This window comes from Bombus terrestris, chromosome 4 (assembly GCF_910591885.1).
Source record: "Bombus terrestris chromosome 4, iyBomTerr1.2, whole genome shotgun sequence".
Lineage (NCBI taxonomy): Eukaryota > Metazoa > Arthropoda > Insecta > Hymenoptera > Apidae > Bombus > Bombus terrestris.
Genome location: NC_063272.1, coordinates 17821762 through 17838352, shown reverse-complemented (window position 1 = coordinate 17838352; position 16591 = coordinate 17821762). Strand labels below are relative to the sequence as shown.

The following is a 16591-nucleotide window of genomic DNA, read 5'->3' as shown; positions in this document are numbered from 1 at the left end:
ATTTTTCCGATTGTCGTAATTATACAAAACAAACGATTAACAGCGATATGTCGAAGAACCTTTCTCTCTTCAAAATCGTCGAGAATACTTACCAAAGCTGCCTGTTGAGGAATCGCTGCGATCCCACCGACATTCGCCGGATTATAATAATTGGTTGGACTGACAGGCGGTGAAGGATAGGGCCAATAGAAGATCGGAGGCGGATAAGGCGCTGCAAACTGTGGTGGTCCACGCGGTAGCATTGCGGCAGCAGGTGGAAATATCGCGACCGGTGGCGGTGGCAACATCGTGCCTCCTATATCGAAAACAAAAGGAAGACAATCAACGTTGGATCAAGTTTATCCGATAAATAACGTTACGACAATTGCACCACCGTTCAAAAGTCGGATTAATTGCCTTATTAAGAACCGATAACACGTAAATCATATTTTTGAACGGTGCTATGAATGAGATTTACATTAACGATCTGAAAATTCCTCTGCTTGCGTGAAAGAGAAACTTTGAGATCCTAGAAAACGTAACTACGTAAGAAAAAAGAAAGTTAAGAGAACCCTCTTATGTAATTGCTTTGTTTCGGACTACTTCATTCGGTTAATTAACAATACGAGCCTGAAATATTACGGCCGCAAGCACGTACGATACTTTGACCGCGACAACTTGCTTCGTGGATTAATCAGTGAATAAATTTCCCGATAAAAAATTTAAAAAACAAGAAAATTCGATGTAACACCCATAGATTCTATGTATATACAAACGTAAGAAGAGTGCCCAACTATTAACCACACCGCGATCTGTGGTCGATGACATCGTGCAGAATATCCGAATATACCGATTATTTGCTTCGCTAATTTTATGATTCCAAGCTTGTAGTCTTTCGTATCCGCTTTTCTATTCGCGCGTCCCCGCAACCTGCACGATTTCACGATTAATTTGACGATTTTCTACGGTCCGTGCGAAACTTTTCCTATAAGAAAGATTATTTCTCATTTGATTTTCATTTAATTCTCTTTCGCAGGATTTTTACTTCGTTTATTCGCTCGGATCGTACAAAAGCACATCATCCAAAGGAATAATGATTTGGACTTGGCCTACCTGGAAGCACAGAAGTTAGTATTTGTAGATCCCGCTACCAAACAGCAATCGACACTGCACCATTGTAACACGATATATACGTATGTTTTATATATATGTAGCACCAACTTGCGATTTCGCCCCTCTGCCAAATCACCAAAATTCACTCCACCCTTTCTCATTCTCTCTCTCTCTCTCTCTCTCTCTCTTCCTTCCTTCCTCTCTCCCTCTCTTCCCCAATATAATAGAAGCCTTTTTGCGTGCGACCCTCGTTTCAGATAACAAAATATCGTTCCAATTCAATTTTATTTAACGTTTCTCAACTTTTCTCGTCTCTCAAGCTTTCTTTAATATTCGATCGATCGAATCTGTATTTTTCCTTTTTTTTTTTTTAAATCTGTGTGGATTCGTATCGCATCGAGGCATTTGCAGAAAAAAGAAGGAAACAAGATCGGGGAATTGAGGAATATAGAAGGAATATAAGGAATATAGAGCAAGGAAGTTGCTCGGTCTGAACAAAAGTCAAGGAGAATCGAAATGGATTACGTTAAAATTAGATAAAACAGAAAGAGAACGAACGAAATTTAAAAACTTAAAGAAAATATAAGTACGCGTGTCTAACCAAAAACGAGCAAGTCTTAAATTAGACTACAACGTTAGATCTAATCAAAGGCTTGTTCAATGCGGTGTTAAAGGTCGACATGGAAATACTTATCGCCCTTCGAAGGTCGTGACCCTCGTCCTTTGTAAATGGGGAACGGAAGATGGATCGACTCAGCGATCAGGGGAGATAAAACAAGAAGAAAAAAGGCGTGAGGAAATGGGAGCAACAGAGCAACAGAGGAAGAGAGGAAGAACCTGTACGTGAACCAATGGAAATAAAGAAAAAGTAAAAGGAGAGAGGGGGGGAGAAAGAGAGAGAGAAAGAGAGAGAGAGAGAGAGGAGGAAAAATTACGACACAGAAATCTCCAACTTGATCTGTAGACACCAAAGATACCTGCGAGCCCAGTGAAAAAAAATGTATAGAACGTAACAGGATAATGGTGGTCGTAATTTTCACAGATTACCACAAGAAGATTTCGAAATACCATTTTATACCACAAATAAATCCTTCGTATCGATCTCTACGATCTAGGCGATATCGCTAAATCCTTGCATTGTAAAAAGAAAGAAACTTCTTAACTGTTATTTATTAATGATGAAACAAGAAAAATAGTAACGAAACTAGATTAAACGCTAGTGTCTACGAAAATTACCACCACCAGGCGAGGTAATATAATCAGGGTAAGAGTCCACCAACCCGGCAAGCAAAAAGATATGTATGTCCACAAGGCACATTTATTAAACATGATCGATTCACCATCGATATAATCGTTGATATACAGAAAAAAAGTGTGTATACAAGGGTTAAAAAAAAGATTGGTATAAAATCCTGTCTGTTTGTGTTTTATGTGTATGTTTTCTAACGTATACGTGTGCCTGTTGCATTTCGTGTATCCTGTGTATTTCTTGTTGGTTTCTGTATGTATCTATGTGTGTCCTATATCCCAGTATAGATAAAACGCAATCGGAAAAAAACGTTCTTTCGTAATTCGGGTGGGGCTTGAGGAAAAAAAAAAAAGAGAAGAAGTGTCGTACGAAATGATGAACTCGTCCCGTTTTTTGTTACATCGCGAACAATATGCGTGAAGCTGGTACCGCGTCGTAATTATTAATTAACTTTCGCCAGGACAATCACGATTAGCCGTGAAAATTCGTAAGGTATGATTAGAGTGGTCTATTACTCGGTGATAACACCGGAGACTCTCGCCCTTTTCACGAGTCTTTCAATGTTCAATCTTTCAGAATTTAGTCAGCTTCTAGATCGAATTTAATTAAATTTCATCTTGTTCGAAATCGAACTTTGTACGACAAGATCGCTGATCGATTAACTAGAATTCGCCTTAAAATAAAAGAGAGAAAAAGGATTTAGAGTGGAGCGAGAATCCGATCCATGTTTCACCTGAATAGCCCCTAAGAAAGTCTAAATGAATAATTAACAATGAACGTGCCGCTTATTATACTGTTTTAGTCTTAGCCTCCGAATAATAGCGACAATAGTGACGTACTGACAATGATAATAACTATTCACGACGATTAGTCAAAAATGTAAACTTGCAAAGGGGTGGGGAGGACGACACACTGTCAGTCACCAAGTTAGCGGATCACAAAATGCCAGAGACAACACATTCAACGCATAATGAGAGAGAGAAAAAGATATTATTATGCCACGACCTTTGATGGTGACGAGCTTTGGAGTTAGTACTTGGAACGATAATAATAGTAAATTAATAATGATGATGATGATAATAATAATAATAATGGTAATAATAATAATAATAATAATAATAATAATAATAATAATAATAATAATAATAATAATAATAATAATAATAATAATAATGATAATGATAATGATAATGATAGTAATAATAATGAGAATGATGGTGATGATAATAATGATAATAATGATAATGATGATGATAATAATAATAGTAATAGTAGTAATAATAGTAGTAATAATAATAATAATAATAATAATAATAATATTAATAATATTAATAATAACAATAATCTAAAATAAAAAATGCTACGTTTTCTTTTCACGCTCGTTCTTTATCCCTTCTCCTTTCGTTCCCTCTCACGCTCTCCCACTAATCTTGCTCTCCCCTTTGGTACCCCGCGGATAACGTGTATAATACGGCTCGTGTGAGTGCCCAGCGAAAGCTAATGGCAGGTAATACACAGTAGGACGACATTATGCAGTAATAGAACCGAGCGGTTCTCTGATACGTAGGTAATGGATTGCTCTTGCGTCGATACGTACGTAATAAATGACGATCGATTAAAATCAAGTCGTTAACCGGATCATCCTCTAACCGGAAACTTTTACAATTACGGACTTAAACGTTAAGAAAAATTAATTAATTTCAGTTCTTTCGAATATAAATATGGTACAATTTAATTCAAAAGGAAATGAGACAACGCGCTAAACGATAAGGAACGTAAAAATTACGATATCGAAGTAACGAGCTAATACGGGTCCTCCGATTAACAGGTTGATGAAACGATGAAACTTATTTTTATTTAATACGGTTAGAAGTGGCGTTGTCGCTTTTCGACTTAACCCTTCGAAGATTCCGTCTCTGATTGGCATAACTTAAAATAGCAATCCACCTAGCCGCTTCTGGCCTGTTAACGCATAACATTGTCCATTTGATGCACGCATGTGTCCTTCTTACGAGAAGGCGCATCTCTCGTACACCGATACAGCCGCAGTTATCGATAGTCGTAACTATTCGGTATGTATATCTAGTAGAGGAATCTGCGAGTGTCGAGCGTGTCGAGAAATTCTTACGTACGTCTGTACGAATTCAATTCCTATTAGTAGCCAATGGTGGTTTAAAATTTTGCCCAGTTAACGAAACATTGTACTAATACCGTAAGGAAGATTTAAGTATGCGATAAGCTTGGAAACTTCTCGACACTTCCGACGGATACATTTCTTGATTATTCGCGTTTTAAAAACACACCAAGATGCGCCTCCACAGTAGCGACGCGAAATGGAGACTACGTAAATGTAAGAAGTCGAGGAAACGACTATGGATCTAAGGGACGTAAATCGTGACACGTTTTTATTCGAGGCTGTTTGGAATAAACGCGAATTTCTGATCTTTTCTAAGATATTATCAATTAATATAGGTCATGATTCTTGTTCCGTAACAACGACTGCGATGCATCTACTATTTGAAATAATAAATTCTGTAGAAAATTCTAACCGATGGAATTTATAACCAATCTTCGTTTCTTTTTAGTACGAATTTGAACATCTCTGTATCAACTTATCGTTAATCATTTTTACGATCAAATCGACCAATGAAATTTAGACACGGTCGACTCCCCAAATCAAATATCATTGCCCTGATCTATAAATTACTGCATCTGTATATCCTTAGATCCACAGAAACAACTCTGAAAGTAAAATCAGATTGGTCCGTTTCGCGTCACACCGTTCAAATCTCTAAGATGTCTATCAATGCTATATAAAAGCAGACTCAGGAAGCCCGACATAAATAATATCGGCAGACTATATCCCGATTCTCGAGTTACATCGGTAAGATTGGAATGTAAAATGTGCACGACCCGAGTACCAAAGTACGCGTTCGTCTCTTTACAATTCCAGGCACTATATCGATACTTGACAATGTTTTTATTCGACGGACAAACAGTCTCTATTCGCTTACACACGTGCGAACCAGCTTGCAAAGTATTCGTCGAATGTCGTACACACTTTGCACTGCAATTGTAACAACAAAACAAGACTAGGTGTATACCAAAGGTACTACTCAATTCTACGTAATACGCTACCGTATCCTATCAAACAGAGGAAGGCGTTGTGCGAGAATTATATAGGATTACGTATAAATAGACGTACGAGGTGAGGGAGGAAGGGGGAAGGGGGGGGAGAAGGGAACTGTTACAAGATGTATTATCAGATAGTCTACGTGCGTTATGACATGGAAAGGAATGCGACAATTATGGAAAGGGTCGGAGAGGAAGGCAAAGTTTTGGAAGGGGAAGAGAAAAAACCGACTAATATATAATGTACGTAATTACGCATTAGGGGGAAAAAAACAGAAAAAAGTAACTCGACCCGTTACGTAAGTCTGTCGTCTCGTAAACGATAGGTAACGAAGAAGGATATTACAGGTACTTGTATGCACGTCCCTCCACAAAACCACGACATGCAAACCAGTCATTTCTATGCCCGTGGACTTTATACTTCGGAGCAATAAGAACGATCGTCGTGTGCGCCTCGTGCCGTTTCCATGATTCGTAGAATCGCTAATTCACGCTCTACATTATCTGTATATGTATATATGAGTGCGTGTAAAAAAATAGACAAAAAAAAAAAAAAGAGAAGGAGAAAACGTATAGAGAAACGTGGCAAGAAAAATCTGTGTAATCACTGGACAGCACTTCACGTTGCTCCGCGGTAACACCGAGATCGAGTATACAGAAAAACCATAATAAAGAGTAGTAGCGAAGGACGAAAGGCTAAGGTGAGCTTCGCGATCGCTTGAACTATTCTGGAAAAAAAGCTGTTTCGTAATGGCAGTAAAAATATCGGTCGTCGTTTATTTCTACGGGATGCGAGCTTTCCACGTACGCTCGATGTCAGGCCCCTCGTCACGCCTTTTCCTCCAATCGTTCCACCAATTCTGCGGTATCACAAAAATATTAGAAGAGCATCGAGAAGAAGGTATACACCGCCGACACCAAGTTAAAAACATCACTAGCTACGACTTCTAACTAATACATAATATAGCACGAAGATTTACTTTTTCCTCTTTTTAGTAATTTCTTCTCTTTTATTTTATCTTTTTATTTATTTTTTTTTTAAGTGAAAAACGTTCGTCTATCTTAATAAGGATTAAATTATCATGCAGAATAATATTTAGACATTGGTTTAGTATTCCCTTTGGTCCCATTATCGTCGTTCTTATGACATAAGATGACGCGTCTTGTGCAACGTTTTGCTCGATCTAAGTTTGGTTTTCAGATATAAATTTCGTATTTTATTTGGAAATCAAGCTACGAGAAGCAAACTAAAGAAACGTTCAACTTTCAAAGGAGAACGAATAGAATTTCTACGATCAAGAGGGAATACTTACGATGCCAATAACACTACCGTTCTCTAATATACATTCTTTTCTTCTTCGTGCTTTATGTACCATTCACCAAACTCTCGTAACGTTTAACACAACTAATCCAATCAACGAACGTATTTGCACCACCGAGGAACGTTCGCGTAAAAGCGCAACGTGACTGAGCATATTGCCTCGATTGGTTTTCCTGTTTCGAGCTCGAAGTGTCCTCTACGCGGCACAGAGAACAGCAAGTTCTCTTAGGAATGTGGCGAGGGCTAGAAATGGATTTGTGAATCTCGTCGTGGGACTTTTCTTATCGGTCACGTCGAATCGACTGGCTCAGGAAGCTCACGCGCATTGCAATTGCAATCGAAATAATATCGTTTTGATGTGAAACTGCAATGTAACTTCAGGCTCTTGCTTGGAAAGAAAATGAAAAGAATTTTTATCCTAAACATGGACGTGCGTAAAGTAGATGCCGCGTAAAGAAGAAGCTATTCTCCGTGAATTAGAGCTTAAAAACCGATAACATTGGATGGAATGTCCATTTACTTATATCCCTAATAAAAATATTTCTAGCAAAATATATAAATCATTCTTATATATATATCTATATATATATATGTGTGTATATGTCTGCGTTTATGTTTCAATTTCTGTTAATATATATATAAATCTATTATCTGTATATATTTACATGCGCATATAAATTCCGAAATCTTCGAAATGAAATTACGTCCTAAGGCGAATAGTTCATAATTCATGATTCACGTTTTAAGGCACTTTACTAAGCACATGTCATATACGACAAATTGAAAGAACAACTTCTATAAAGTACAAAGAACACGTATAACAAAGAGAAAGAGAAAGATACATAGTCACTTGCTAACGATATATTCTGGCCCATGTAACGCGACCATCGAAAAACTCATACGTTGTGTAAGGAAATAACATAAAGAAAAACGCTCTAAGTACTGCTGCTCAATTAAGTATCAAAAAAAAAACCATCTCTGAAACGATTATATATATAGATATATAACATATGTGTGTGTGTGTGTATATATATATATATATAATGATTAAATATATATGTTTATATCTTTAGTTGAAGGAATATATATGTATAAATCGTTAGTTCGAGGGCAAACGATCTCTAAAATAACTGACTAAAATAACACAATAATATGAAAAAAGGGTTTGCACAGAATATCATGCGGAATGTGATCTGTAAATAGTTGCCTTGGACACGATAGCATGTATCGTATATATTCGTAGAAGAATAAATCGTCCATCGTGGTAATCGTACAACACTCTTTCACGCGGTAACGACGCAACTGGAATAAATTTGCCCGTTACTCGCGCGGCAAATAAATGTCTCAAAATCACAACCTCTCGTTGCAACGACTACGAGAAACGTACGAAGGAACGAATAATTATTGGTCCATATTGGCCGATCGATTCTTATTCGAATTCAACCTACAATGTAGAAAAATACATAGAAGAGAGATGCATTAAGAAGAAGACACATCGTTCGCCAGCTGTGTTTAGAACGATTATCGTCGATACTAGCGGCTTAACCTATCAAATCTGAGGATAAAATTGAGCAGGATAAGGCAAGCCCGGTGCCGCGGTAGGAGCTTGCGCGTGAAATGCGGTCGCTGGTGTGTGCCACGTGGCACGTTTCGCGACTGTGCTTGATGTATCGGGTGGGAAAGCGGTTTCCCAAGTTCTCTTCAGTCCCATTATAGCGGCCGGATTAATGGGCGCAGCCTGAACGATAGGTGTCAGGAGACCATGCGGTGCCGGTGCACGTAAAATAGGGATTCGAGAGGGTACGTTAAAAAGTAAGAAGGGCGCCGGCGCGGGTTGTTGAGCGTGAAGCGCCGCAGCAGCCGCGGCGGCAGCGGCTGCCGAGGGAGGTGCCATTGCATAGGCAGGAATCTGATGCTGCGGATTCGGTCCCGGTAGAGCGAGCGTCTTAGTCGTAGCTGACGAAGTTGGGGAAGCAGGAGTGGTAGAGGTAGGTGGTGGATTCGAGGCTAGAGCCATTAGCCAAAAGTCTTGATTTCGGATTGCCTGCGCTTGAGCCTGAGCTTGAGCTTGCGCTTGAGCCTGCGCTTGTGCTTGGGCTTGAGCCTGTACTAACGCGTGAATGTCCCAGAGGGGGGGTTGCGCCGTCGGTACCGGTACCGGTACCGGCGTCGGCGGAGGCGGATGTGTCAAAGTTGCAGGAGTTTGTGTGGTCAACGTACCGGGTGATAGCAGAGCCTTGGTTGACGCTGGAGTTACTGCACCTGTCAATACCAGATTCATGTCATCTCCACTGCACTGGAATACTTCGATGTATCGCTGTTTCTTGCCGTATATCATATACCGATGATGTCGCTGCGACGCGCATGCATATGCCGAATTTTCGCTGTCCATTTGAATAAACGCTTCGCCGGATGGTTGACCCTGAACGAACAAACAGAATGTACATCGGTTACTGATTTCTAAAGAATCGAACGTAGTTACGACACAGAAGGAACACGTGTACGTACTTGAGCATTGTAAACCATATGAACACCCTGGTAAACGATATTCTTAGAATGTTCGCCCATGAACTCGAGAATGTGTTCAACAAGAGCTTCGTATGGAAGGCCGCGTAATCTAACGCAATCTTTACGCGTGCCAGAGGTGATAATATGTTGTGGAAGTATGGGAGGAAGTTGTGGAATAGGCGGCGTTGGAAGTACAATCTGTTTCGGATCGATCGCTCTATTCAAAACCTGTAAGTCATCAAATCAATATTCGCGTGTGTTTACCTCTTTTCCTTATTTTTCTGTCCGCGTGATTTCTATTTACCTGTTGCACCTCGGCAATCGTACTTCGAAAAAGTTCTATATACCGGCTACCAATGCAATCTCTGTGTTTACTTAAGGCCTTCACTGCGTCTTCTTCTTTAGCAAAAAGAACAAACGCGTCTCCAGTTGCCCTACCATCCGGCTTCTTCACAAATAAAACTCCATCTTCTCCATCCAATACATGACAGGGCTTTTGCCCTGACAAGAAGAAGTCCAACTGTGAACAGTAACGCATAGAATGAGAACGGAAATAACGGTAGACCATATGATTAACTCTTTATACGCACCACTTGTTTAGCAACACAGTCATACGGCAAGCCTCTCATTCTAACGATAACTTGAGCTCCTCTAGATAAAAATGCATGAGCTTCCCCGCTAGTTCCTCCAGCAACGCCAACAAAATCCTCTCCAGATGCCTTGTATACTTCTATGTACCTTCCACCCATATGGTGTTTGTGTCTTTTTAACGCCATGTCTCTATGTTCTTTGTTAACAAATCGTACTAATGCTTCTCCGTTACGTCTTCCCATAGGACTTAAACACAGAGCTACACCACCCCTGTAAGATGATATTTTTATAACAAAAGCCAATGTACCATTTACAGCTTTGTAAGAAATTATGAACGAAACAACAAGAGTTATAGTCTGAATATGCTTAGAACAGAATAAACGTACAAATTATATAGATTATGATTGTAACTTTGAGAATCATTGACAAATTTATATAACACGCAAGATTCATGACCTGAAATAATATTTATCATTGCATATGAGAAAAATAAATAACAAAGAAATATATTATACTGTTGCTTACACTACTTTTTAGAAAGTAACTTCTAGCATTTGAAAACTCACATAATCATCCATATTCGCATTTACATATTGAATATAAATCTTTACCTTTGTTATATGGATCCAAGTGGCTTGTGTACAAATACCATGACAGTTATTACAATGTACTTTATCAAGATCTTCGACCTTAAGTTTATTATTCATAAATTTCACTTACTTGGCAACATTTAGGCCACGAAAAAATTTTGCTATGTCCTGGTCCGATGATTGCCAAGGAAGACCTCTAGCTCTTACTACACAGCCATTGTCAACTTCTTCATCTTTTGAGCTATGGAAGTACATCGTAAGATCAGTAATATACATTTCACTGATGAGAAGAAAAAAATACATATCAAAGATAACTCACCATATACCAGGTTCTAAAACAATATTAACTGTTTCAGGATTTTGGAAGACGTGACCTGTAATAAAAGCAATATAATTAGAACCATGAAAATGCAAATATACATTGCAGTGAAGTGAATGATTGAAGTGCATTTTGATAACACTCCAAACAACAAAAAGGGAATAAAACAATGATTAACCTTAGAAATCAATGACGCTTATGCATCGATTATAACCATGATTCGCATTGATCTAAAATACGATTATAACATTCAACATACGAGGATTTAAATTCTTTAAAATTTATCCGATATATTCGTTTGACTTAAAAAGTAGATCATCGATAAATTTTAATACGCGTAAGAAAAGTTTTTATTAGGCATGTATGATTAAAACCGGAAAAATGAATTCTCCCGCGAAAAATGTGACTATCGTTCCGGTGTCACCAACTGCCTACCATCTGCATTTTCTTTGTAATCCTACACCGACAAGTTTGTCTCCGATTTCTCAAGCTTGAGCAAAATGCTCATTTTCGATTTGCCTACTCGGTGCAACGTGTCAGCAGTCTTTCGAAGTCTTTTCATATCTCATGAATCGAAACTTTTCATCCATCGTAATTCGTACCCCTCCATAAAATATTTCTTCAAACCGGAAATACAATAGAATGAAGAGAGAAAGAAAATTTTCTTCGCGATTCGATGTTTACGGATGACACAATACAGAATTCCACGAAAGGTACAACAAGCGTCAAACATTTGCAAAATAAATGCGTGCGATCGTGCCTTGAAACAACTAATAGGCAGTCGTTGCTTATTACACACGCACGCACTTGTCACAGTGGCACGTGACATGTACTTACAAGATTGAAAATTAAAGTCAGTTTGAGTTGAGCACCATTGTGATAAGGAGTATATTATGACCGTCACTGCTTATAGCATTACACAGCTTGACCCGCACTCGTAAACCGTGAACACACATAAGGGGCCAAATGCATGGATTTGAACGTATACACTACTCTGTCGCCCGGTTCGTGCTATCTTTTTATTCTCTCTTTCTGTCCGTTTCACGTTTGCTCTTACTGGCATTTCTTCGTTTGCGTACAACGCAACCGAAGCTATGTAAGTAAAATTTGAAACGAAACGATTTCGAATAATATTATGCAGTGACCGCCATATCTACAGTATGAATATACAAAAAATGCAACTTTCATACAGCTTTCATTTCACTTATACAGTGTGGACTGTTTAAAAAAAATTATTAAATACATTTGTTTTTCGATACGCTTTATAATTTCGTATTAAGCTATAAATATTCCGTAATACAGAAAAACGTATAGTTCATAAAGTAACTTCAATTACCAGTGAAAAAATATAGAATTTCAAAGTCGTATCGATTCATATATCATGGTTGCATGCCATTCGACGTTCCATTATGTTATGTACAATTACATTAATCAGTGGAAAATAGCCGAGCTTTTCTTAAGGTCGAGACACGCAAAATATTTTTTTGCATACGGTATGACATATCATAGAAGGAACTCGCGACTTCTTCAAAAAAATATCACCTTGAATAATTTCGTGGCCTTGTTTATTATGGATAAAAAGGAAAAGACTTCTGATATAGCCACGTGCCACTGAAAAAGTAACTTAAAAACAGAATTGCATTAATCTCCGAAATCGTAATTATCTACAATACACAGATATATTTTACTTTCAAGATTAATGAAAAATTTATATGATCGCAGCTAGCCACCAAACTACATTTACTACGTGTATAAATAATACGAGATATAAGTATGTTCTTCGCTTGTGTGTATAGCTCACGAAAGATAGGACGTATCGTACGTGAACCTTAATCTTTGTTGAGAAATAATTAAAAGCTACTTTTTTTTCTTCGTCAGATTGGCTCGTTAATTAGGAGAAAAATAAGAGAAAAAAAGAAACTCATATTATCAGTGGTGGAAATAAATTAGATATTGTGTTCTTCTCTTTTTTCTTAGTGCGAGTTGCATGTTGCACTTGAACTCGAAAAATTCACAAAGATTCCTTAGTCGACGACTTACCATCTTTTATCATCCTCTGTATTACACAGATCATATCTTGTATTTCATGCACATAGAACTCGTTCTCAGTATCTAACGGTAGGCCAAAATCTGATATTCGCCAGTCAAGGATAAATTTTCAGCTTTAACATAACAATAATTCATGTACCGATAACACGAAACGTAGATTGCAATAATCGCCTTTACGTAAACGTCCGACATGTATCGAGATATCGAGTTGCTATGAAAATTGTAAATTAACTCGTGATACGATTGTTATTTCTAATCTACCTGATTAAAATGATATAGATTAGACAAAAATATCACGAAAATATCATATACAGATAAGTCATAGGTTTCTGGGAGAAACAGAAATTTTCAGATTCACGCGAGGAGGATGCGAGTAGCTGAAAATGACGAGAAATCGAACAAAGTTGTTACGCGCATAATTATTCACATATCTCAGTTAGTCGTCGCCGAGCTGTTACCAATATCTTCACAAGCATGACCTTTAAACCGTGTTCTGCGCGTGATAAGACTGCCTTGATTACTTGGTGGGACTTTCTCAAGTTATTCGACTGATATTGGCAGTACTTGATTTTGATTTCATCTGTCTTCATCTCATATTTGAAAAAATCGAAAACAAACACAGGGTGTCTAACTAATCGTAATAATTCAATAAAATCATCTGTGATACGAGGAGAAATTATTTAATCCTTGTTTATAAAGTTCGAAGATTTTCACGAGGATGGAAGACCGTATAAATAAAGGATTAGAATAACCCGCGCCACGGTATTTCCGAGTCATATAATTTCATACTTATTTCTAATTGAAATATTTTAAGAAATCACCGATTGATACGGATAATGCAAATCAAAATTGTCGATCGATAGTGACACGACACTGGGATCGATCGATATTTGTCTATATTGTATCCCCGTCAGCCACAGGTGGTTTTGTTTTATTAACGACAGACTCGCCATACATACGATAATACCGTAGTCTCGACTCGCGCTTAATATTCAGAATTTATTAGATTCACGGCAGGTAGCCGTGCATTAGGAAAGATTATTTCCCTTTTTGGATTAAATCTCACTTATGGATATATGCGATTTCTACAGCTTTCACATAAACGAAAAAGAACATGAAATAAAGAAGCGATTAAACCGATATGTATCAATATACATATAACCATATGTAAAGGCAGACTTTTCACTTTAATCTCAAAGAAACAAAGAAAGATAAATATGTTGTATATACTATATACGAGTATATACATAATAAATGCCTGCTATTACTAATATCCACGTGTGTTAAAAAAGCAGGGCCATAAATTATTATGTAATAATATTATAATTAACAAGTCCTTTTTCGAAATAAATCTCTCATCAAATAAAAACGTGCAACGAAATGAAATCATACAGATCCATGAATAGATCTTTCAACGCGTATACATACTAAGAATAAGGAAAACATACCTCAGGCTTAGATTGCAATTTGTATTTCGGAAAATTATGAGATCAAAAATGCTCTTGTTTGTCTGATACACGAAGACCGAGACAGTAAATAATTACACACTTTCGCACATTATTCAAAAGTCTGCTCCGTGATGATTAAACACATTCGAGGAAATGACTTATATTTTGTTATATTCGAATATATGTTGGACTGGTAGGAGCGCGATTAGCACGATACGTACACCCTCCACTCGCTTATAGACTGACTTTACGCCAAGCAACGCTGCGGCTAGTTCGTCGTCAGGTTCGTCGAATATGTTGGATTCGAGTTCTGTCGCGCCGCCTAACGGCCGCACGCCTTGGAATTCTCGTTTCGACCATAGTCGTCGCCTTAAGGCAGTCGTACTGTATCGAAAACTAAACTTTCCAACTTTGAACAACGAATGCTTCGCATGGGACGACCAACCGTGTATTAAAAATTCGCTACGCAATTCTACCGACGTATTCGCGACATGTGACTCTTAATACGTTTCTGTATTATTTTCCTCCTTCTTTTTTATTTTTATTTTTTTTTATTTTTTATTTTTTTTTTTTTAAGTGTGGGAAGTTTCACATGCCTAAAATTCATCGAAATATTTTCGTGCCCTGACTCCTCAAGAAGAAGTAATTTGATCCTATGACCGTACATCTGTTGCACGGTACGCTGCCCCAAGATAAATGATTATGCAGACAAATATAGAAGACGATGTAAAAATCGGATAACTTTGTTCTTAATGAAACTTGAAAAAAGGATACATTCCATCATCTCCTGTATTCCAAATGTCGAGAGCTCTCCATGGGTAGAGTAGCAAGCAACGAATTCCTTCCGGAGATCGTGAAAGAGGGTATAATGTTCTGGCAGGTTGATGTCTTTGTTGCAGGCTTCTGGATGTAAGCATTGTCTCATCGGCGCCTGACCGTCTACGACGAAACGTGGTGCGGAACCGGACGTCACGCACGACATGGCGGACCACCATGCTTCAAACTTTTATTAAAAATGAATATTTTCTTTTTAATATTTCATACGAATTTGAATTGTACGTGTATATACTTCCATATTCTCTTTATCGTTTATCAGGATATAGATACAAATGGATCAGCGCATATTGCGTTCATGTATGTATACATTTCAATGACCTGGAAACATTTTCAAACTTTCTCGATAAAAGATATACATAATCACCTTCTCGATAGCTTGCTCCAGAGGAATTCCGTGCTCTCGAAGATTTCTTTCGGATAACGCCGGAGCGTGTGCTAAGGCTACTTCGCTGATGACTCCACTACTTCCGGCAATCGCCGGATTGTCGCTACCGGTTCCAGGCGTACAACTTTCGTCCATTACCATCGGTCGTACAATATACTGTTGTCTTCCCATCACCTGTAAAAAATTCACAAATAATGTATTCACAAATAATTAAACGCATAGTATTTCCACTGAAACATTTCTCGTGACAAATTTTAGCGAAATAAAAAGGATATAAATAATAATTCGCTAAAATATTTCATGCAAAATTCGGTGATATGTAATGTTTCGATAACATGTCTAAATCAAAAATGTTTATAGTGTATATGTTGTGTCGTTCAATCGAAAATAGATAAAATGTATTATATCGATAACAGAGGCCAAAATAATCTCAATGCATTAACAGTACATATGACACACGCGCCAGTAGCTATACAACGCGTCAAGCACGAACTACGATCTACACGGTTGCATATACACAGGGGTATACCGATGAAACGAGCAACAAAGATTTATTGTCAGCGTTTACCTAATATTTCCATTTTTACAAGCAATGTATATTTTGTTAATTTACAGGCTATGACGTGGCCAAGAGAAATCGTAGTACCAATAACAAACTGCATCGCTCTTTTCGCCCTTGTTTATATAGGCATGGACCTGAACTCTAAATCACCTTCGTATCAAGACACAGCGATTATATGTTCACCTAACCCCAACCTAACCCCAAATAGTCATGTAGAAAATATTATACCTATGCTATACGAAGAACTTTCTCTAAGGAATAGCTTAATGGTTGTGACAACAACAAGAACCATACGTAGATATCTTTATTATACGTTCGATAAGTTAATTGTATATTATCTATATCGTTGTTTTATCTATATCGGTATGTAATGTGTAATTGGATAGTTTTGGGTGTAGTTGATCGATCGTTCAGATGCTTGGATTTATTTCTAACGACGGAATAAAAAGATTGATAATGATTTTTAAATAAAACGTTCCTATTCGCTTTTGACCGCTTATATAAAAGC

General features: G+C 37.7%; 1 protein-coding gene and 1 long non-coding RNA gene across 5 annotated transcripts in view; one reads left to right on the top strand and one right to left on the bottom strand.

Moving 5' to 3' along the window:
- Positions 1-16591, bottom strand: part of LOC100651517 (RNA-binding protein fusilli) — a 28480-nt gene that overhangs the window by 3516 nt on the left and 8373 nt on the right. Inside the window, exons 2-11 of one of the 4 annotated variants that reach the window (XM_012307678.3) lie at positions 15501-15695; positions 15074-15302; positions 12843-12932; positions 10803-10857; positions 10614-10724; positions 9893-10163; positions 9607-9822; positions 9303-9530; positions 9015-9216; positions 93-295 (exon numbers count right to left, since the gene is read on the bottom strand). In XM_012307678.3, the coding sequence (XP_012163068.1) occupies positions 93-295; positions 9015-9216; positions 9303-9530; positions 9607-9822; positions 9893-10163; positions 10614-10724; positions 10803-10857; positions 12843-12932; positions 15074-15302; positions 15501-15695 (1800 nt within the window). Of the gene's footprint in view, positions 1-92; positions 296-1330; positions 2070-4529; positions 6334-6786; positions 9217-9302; positions 9531-9606; positions 9823-9892; positions 10164-10613; positions 10725-10802; positions 10858-12842; positions 12933-15073; positions 15303-15500; positions 15696-16591 lie in introns of those variants that run through there. The other 3 variants (XM_048405261.1, XR_007223854.1, XM_012307679.3) reach the window with 3 other exon arrangements.
- Positions 11412-15934, top strand: LOC125384973. Its single transcript, XR_007223859.1, has 3 exons — positions 11412-11806; positions 14877-15433; positions 15512-15934. It is a non-coding gene; the product is annotated as an uncharacterized LOC125384973 (long non-coding RNA).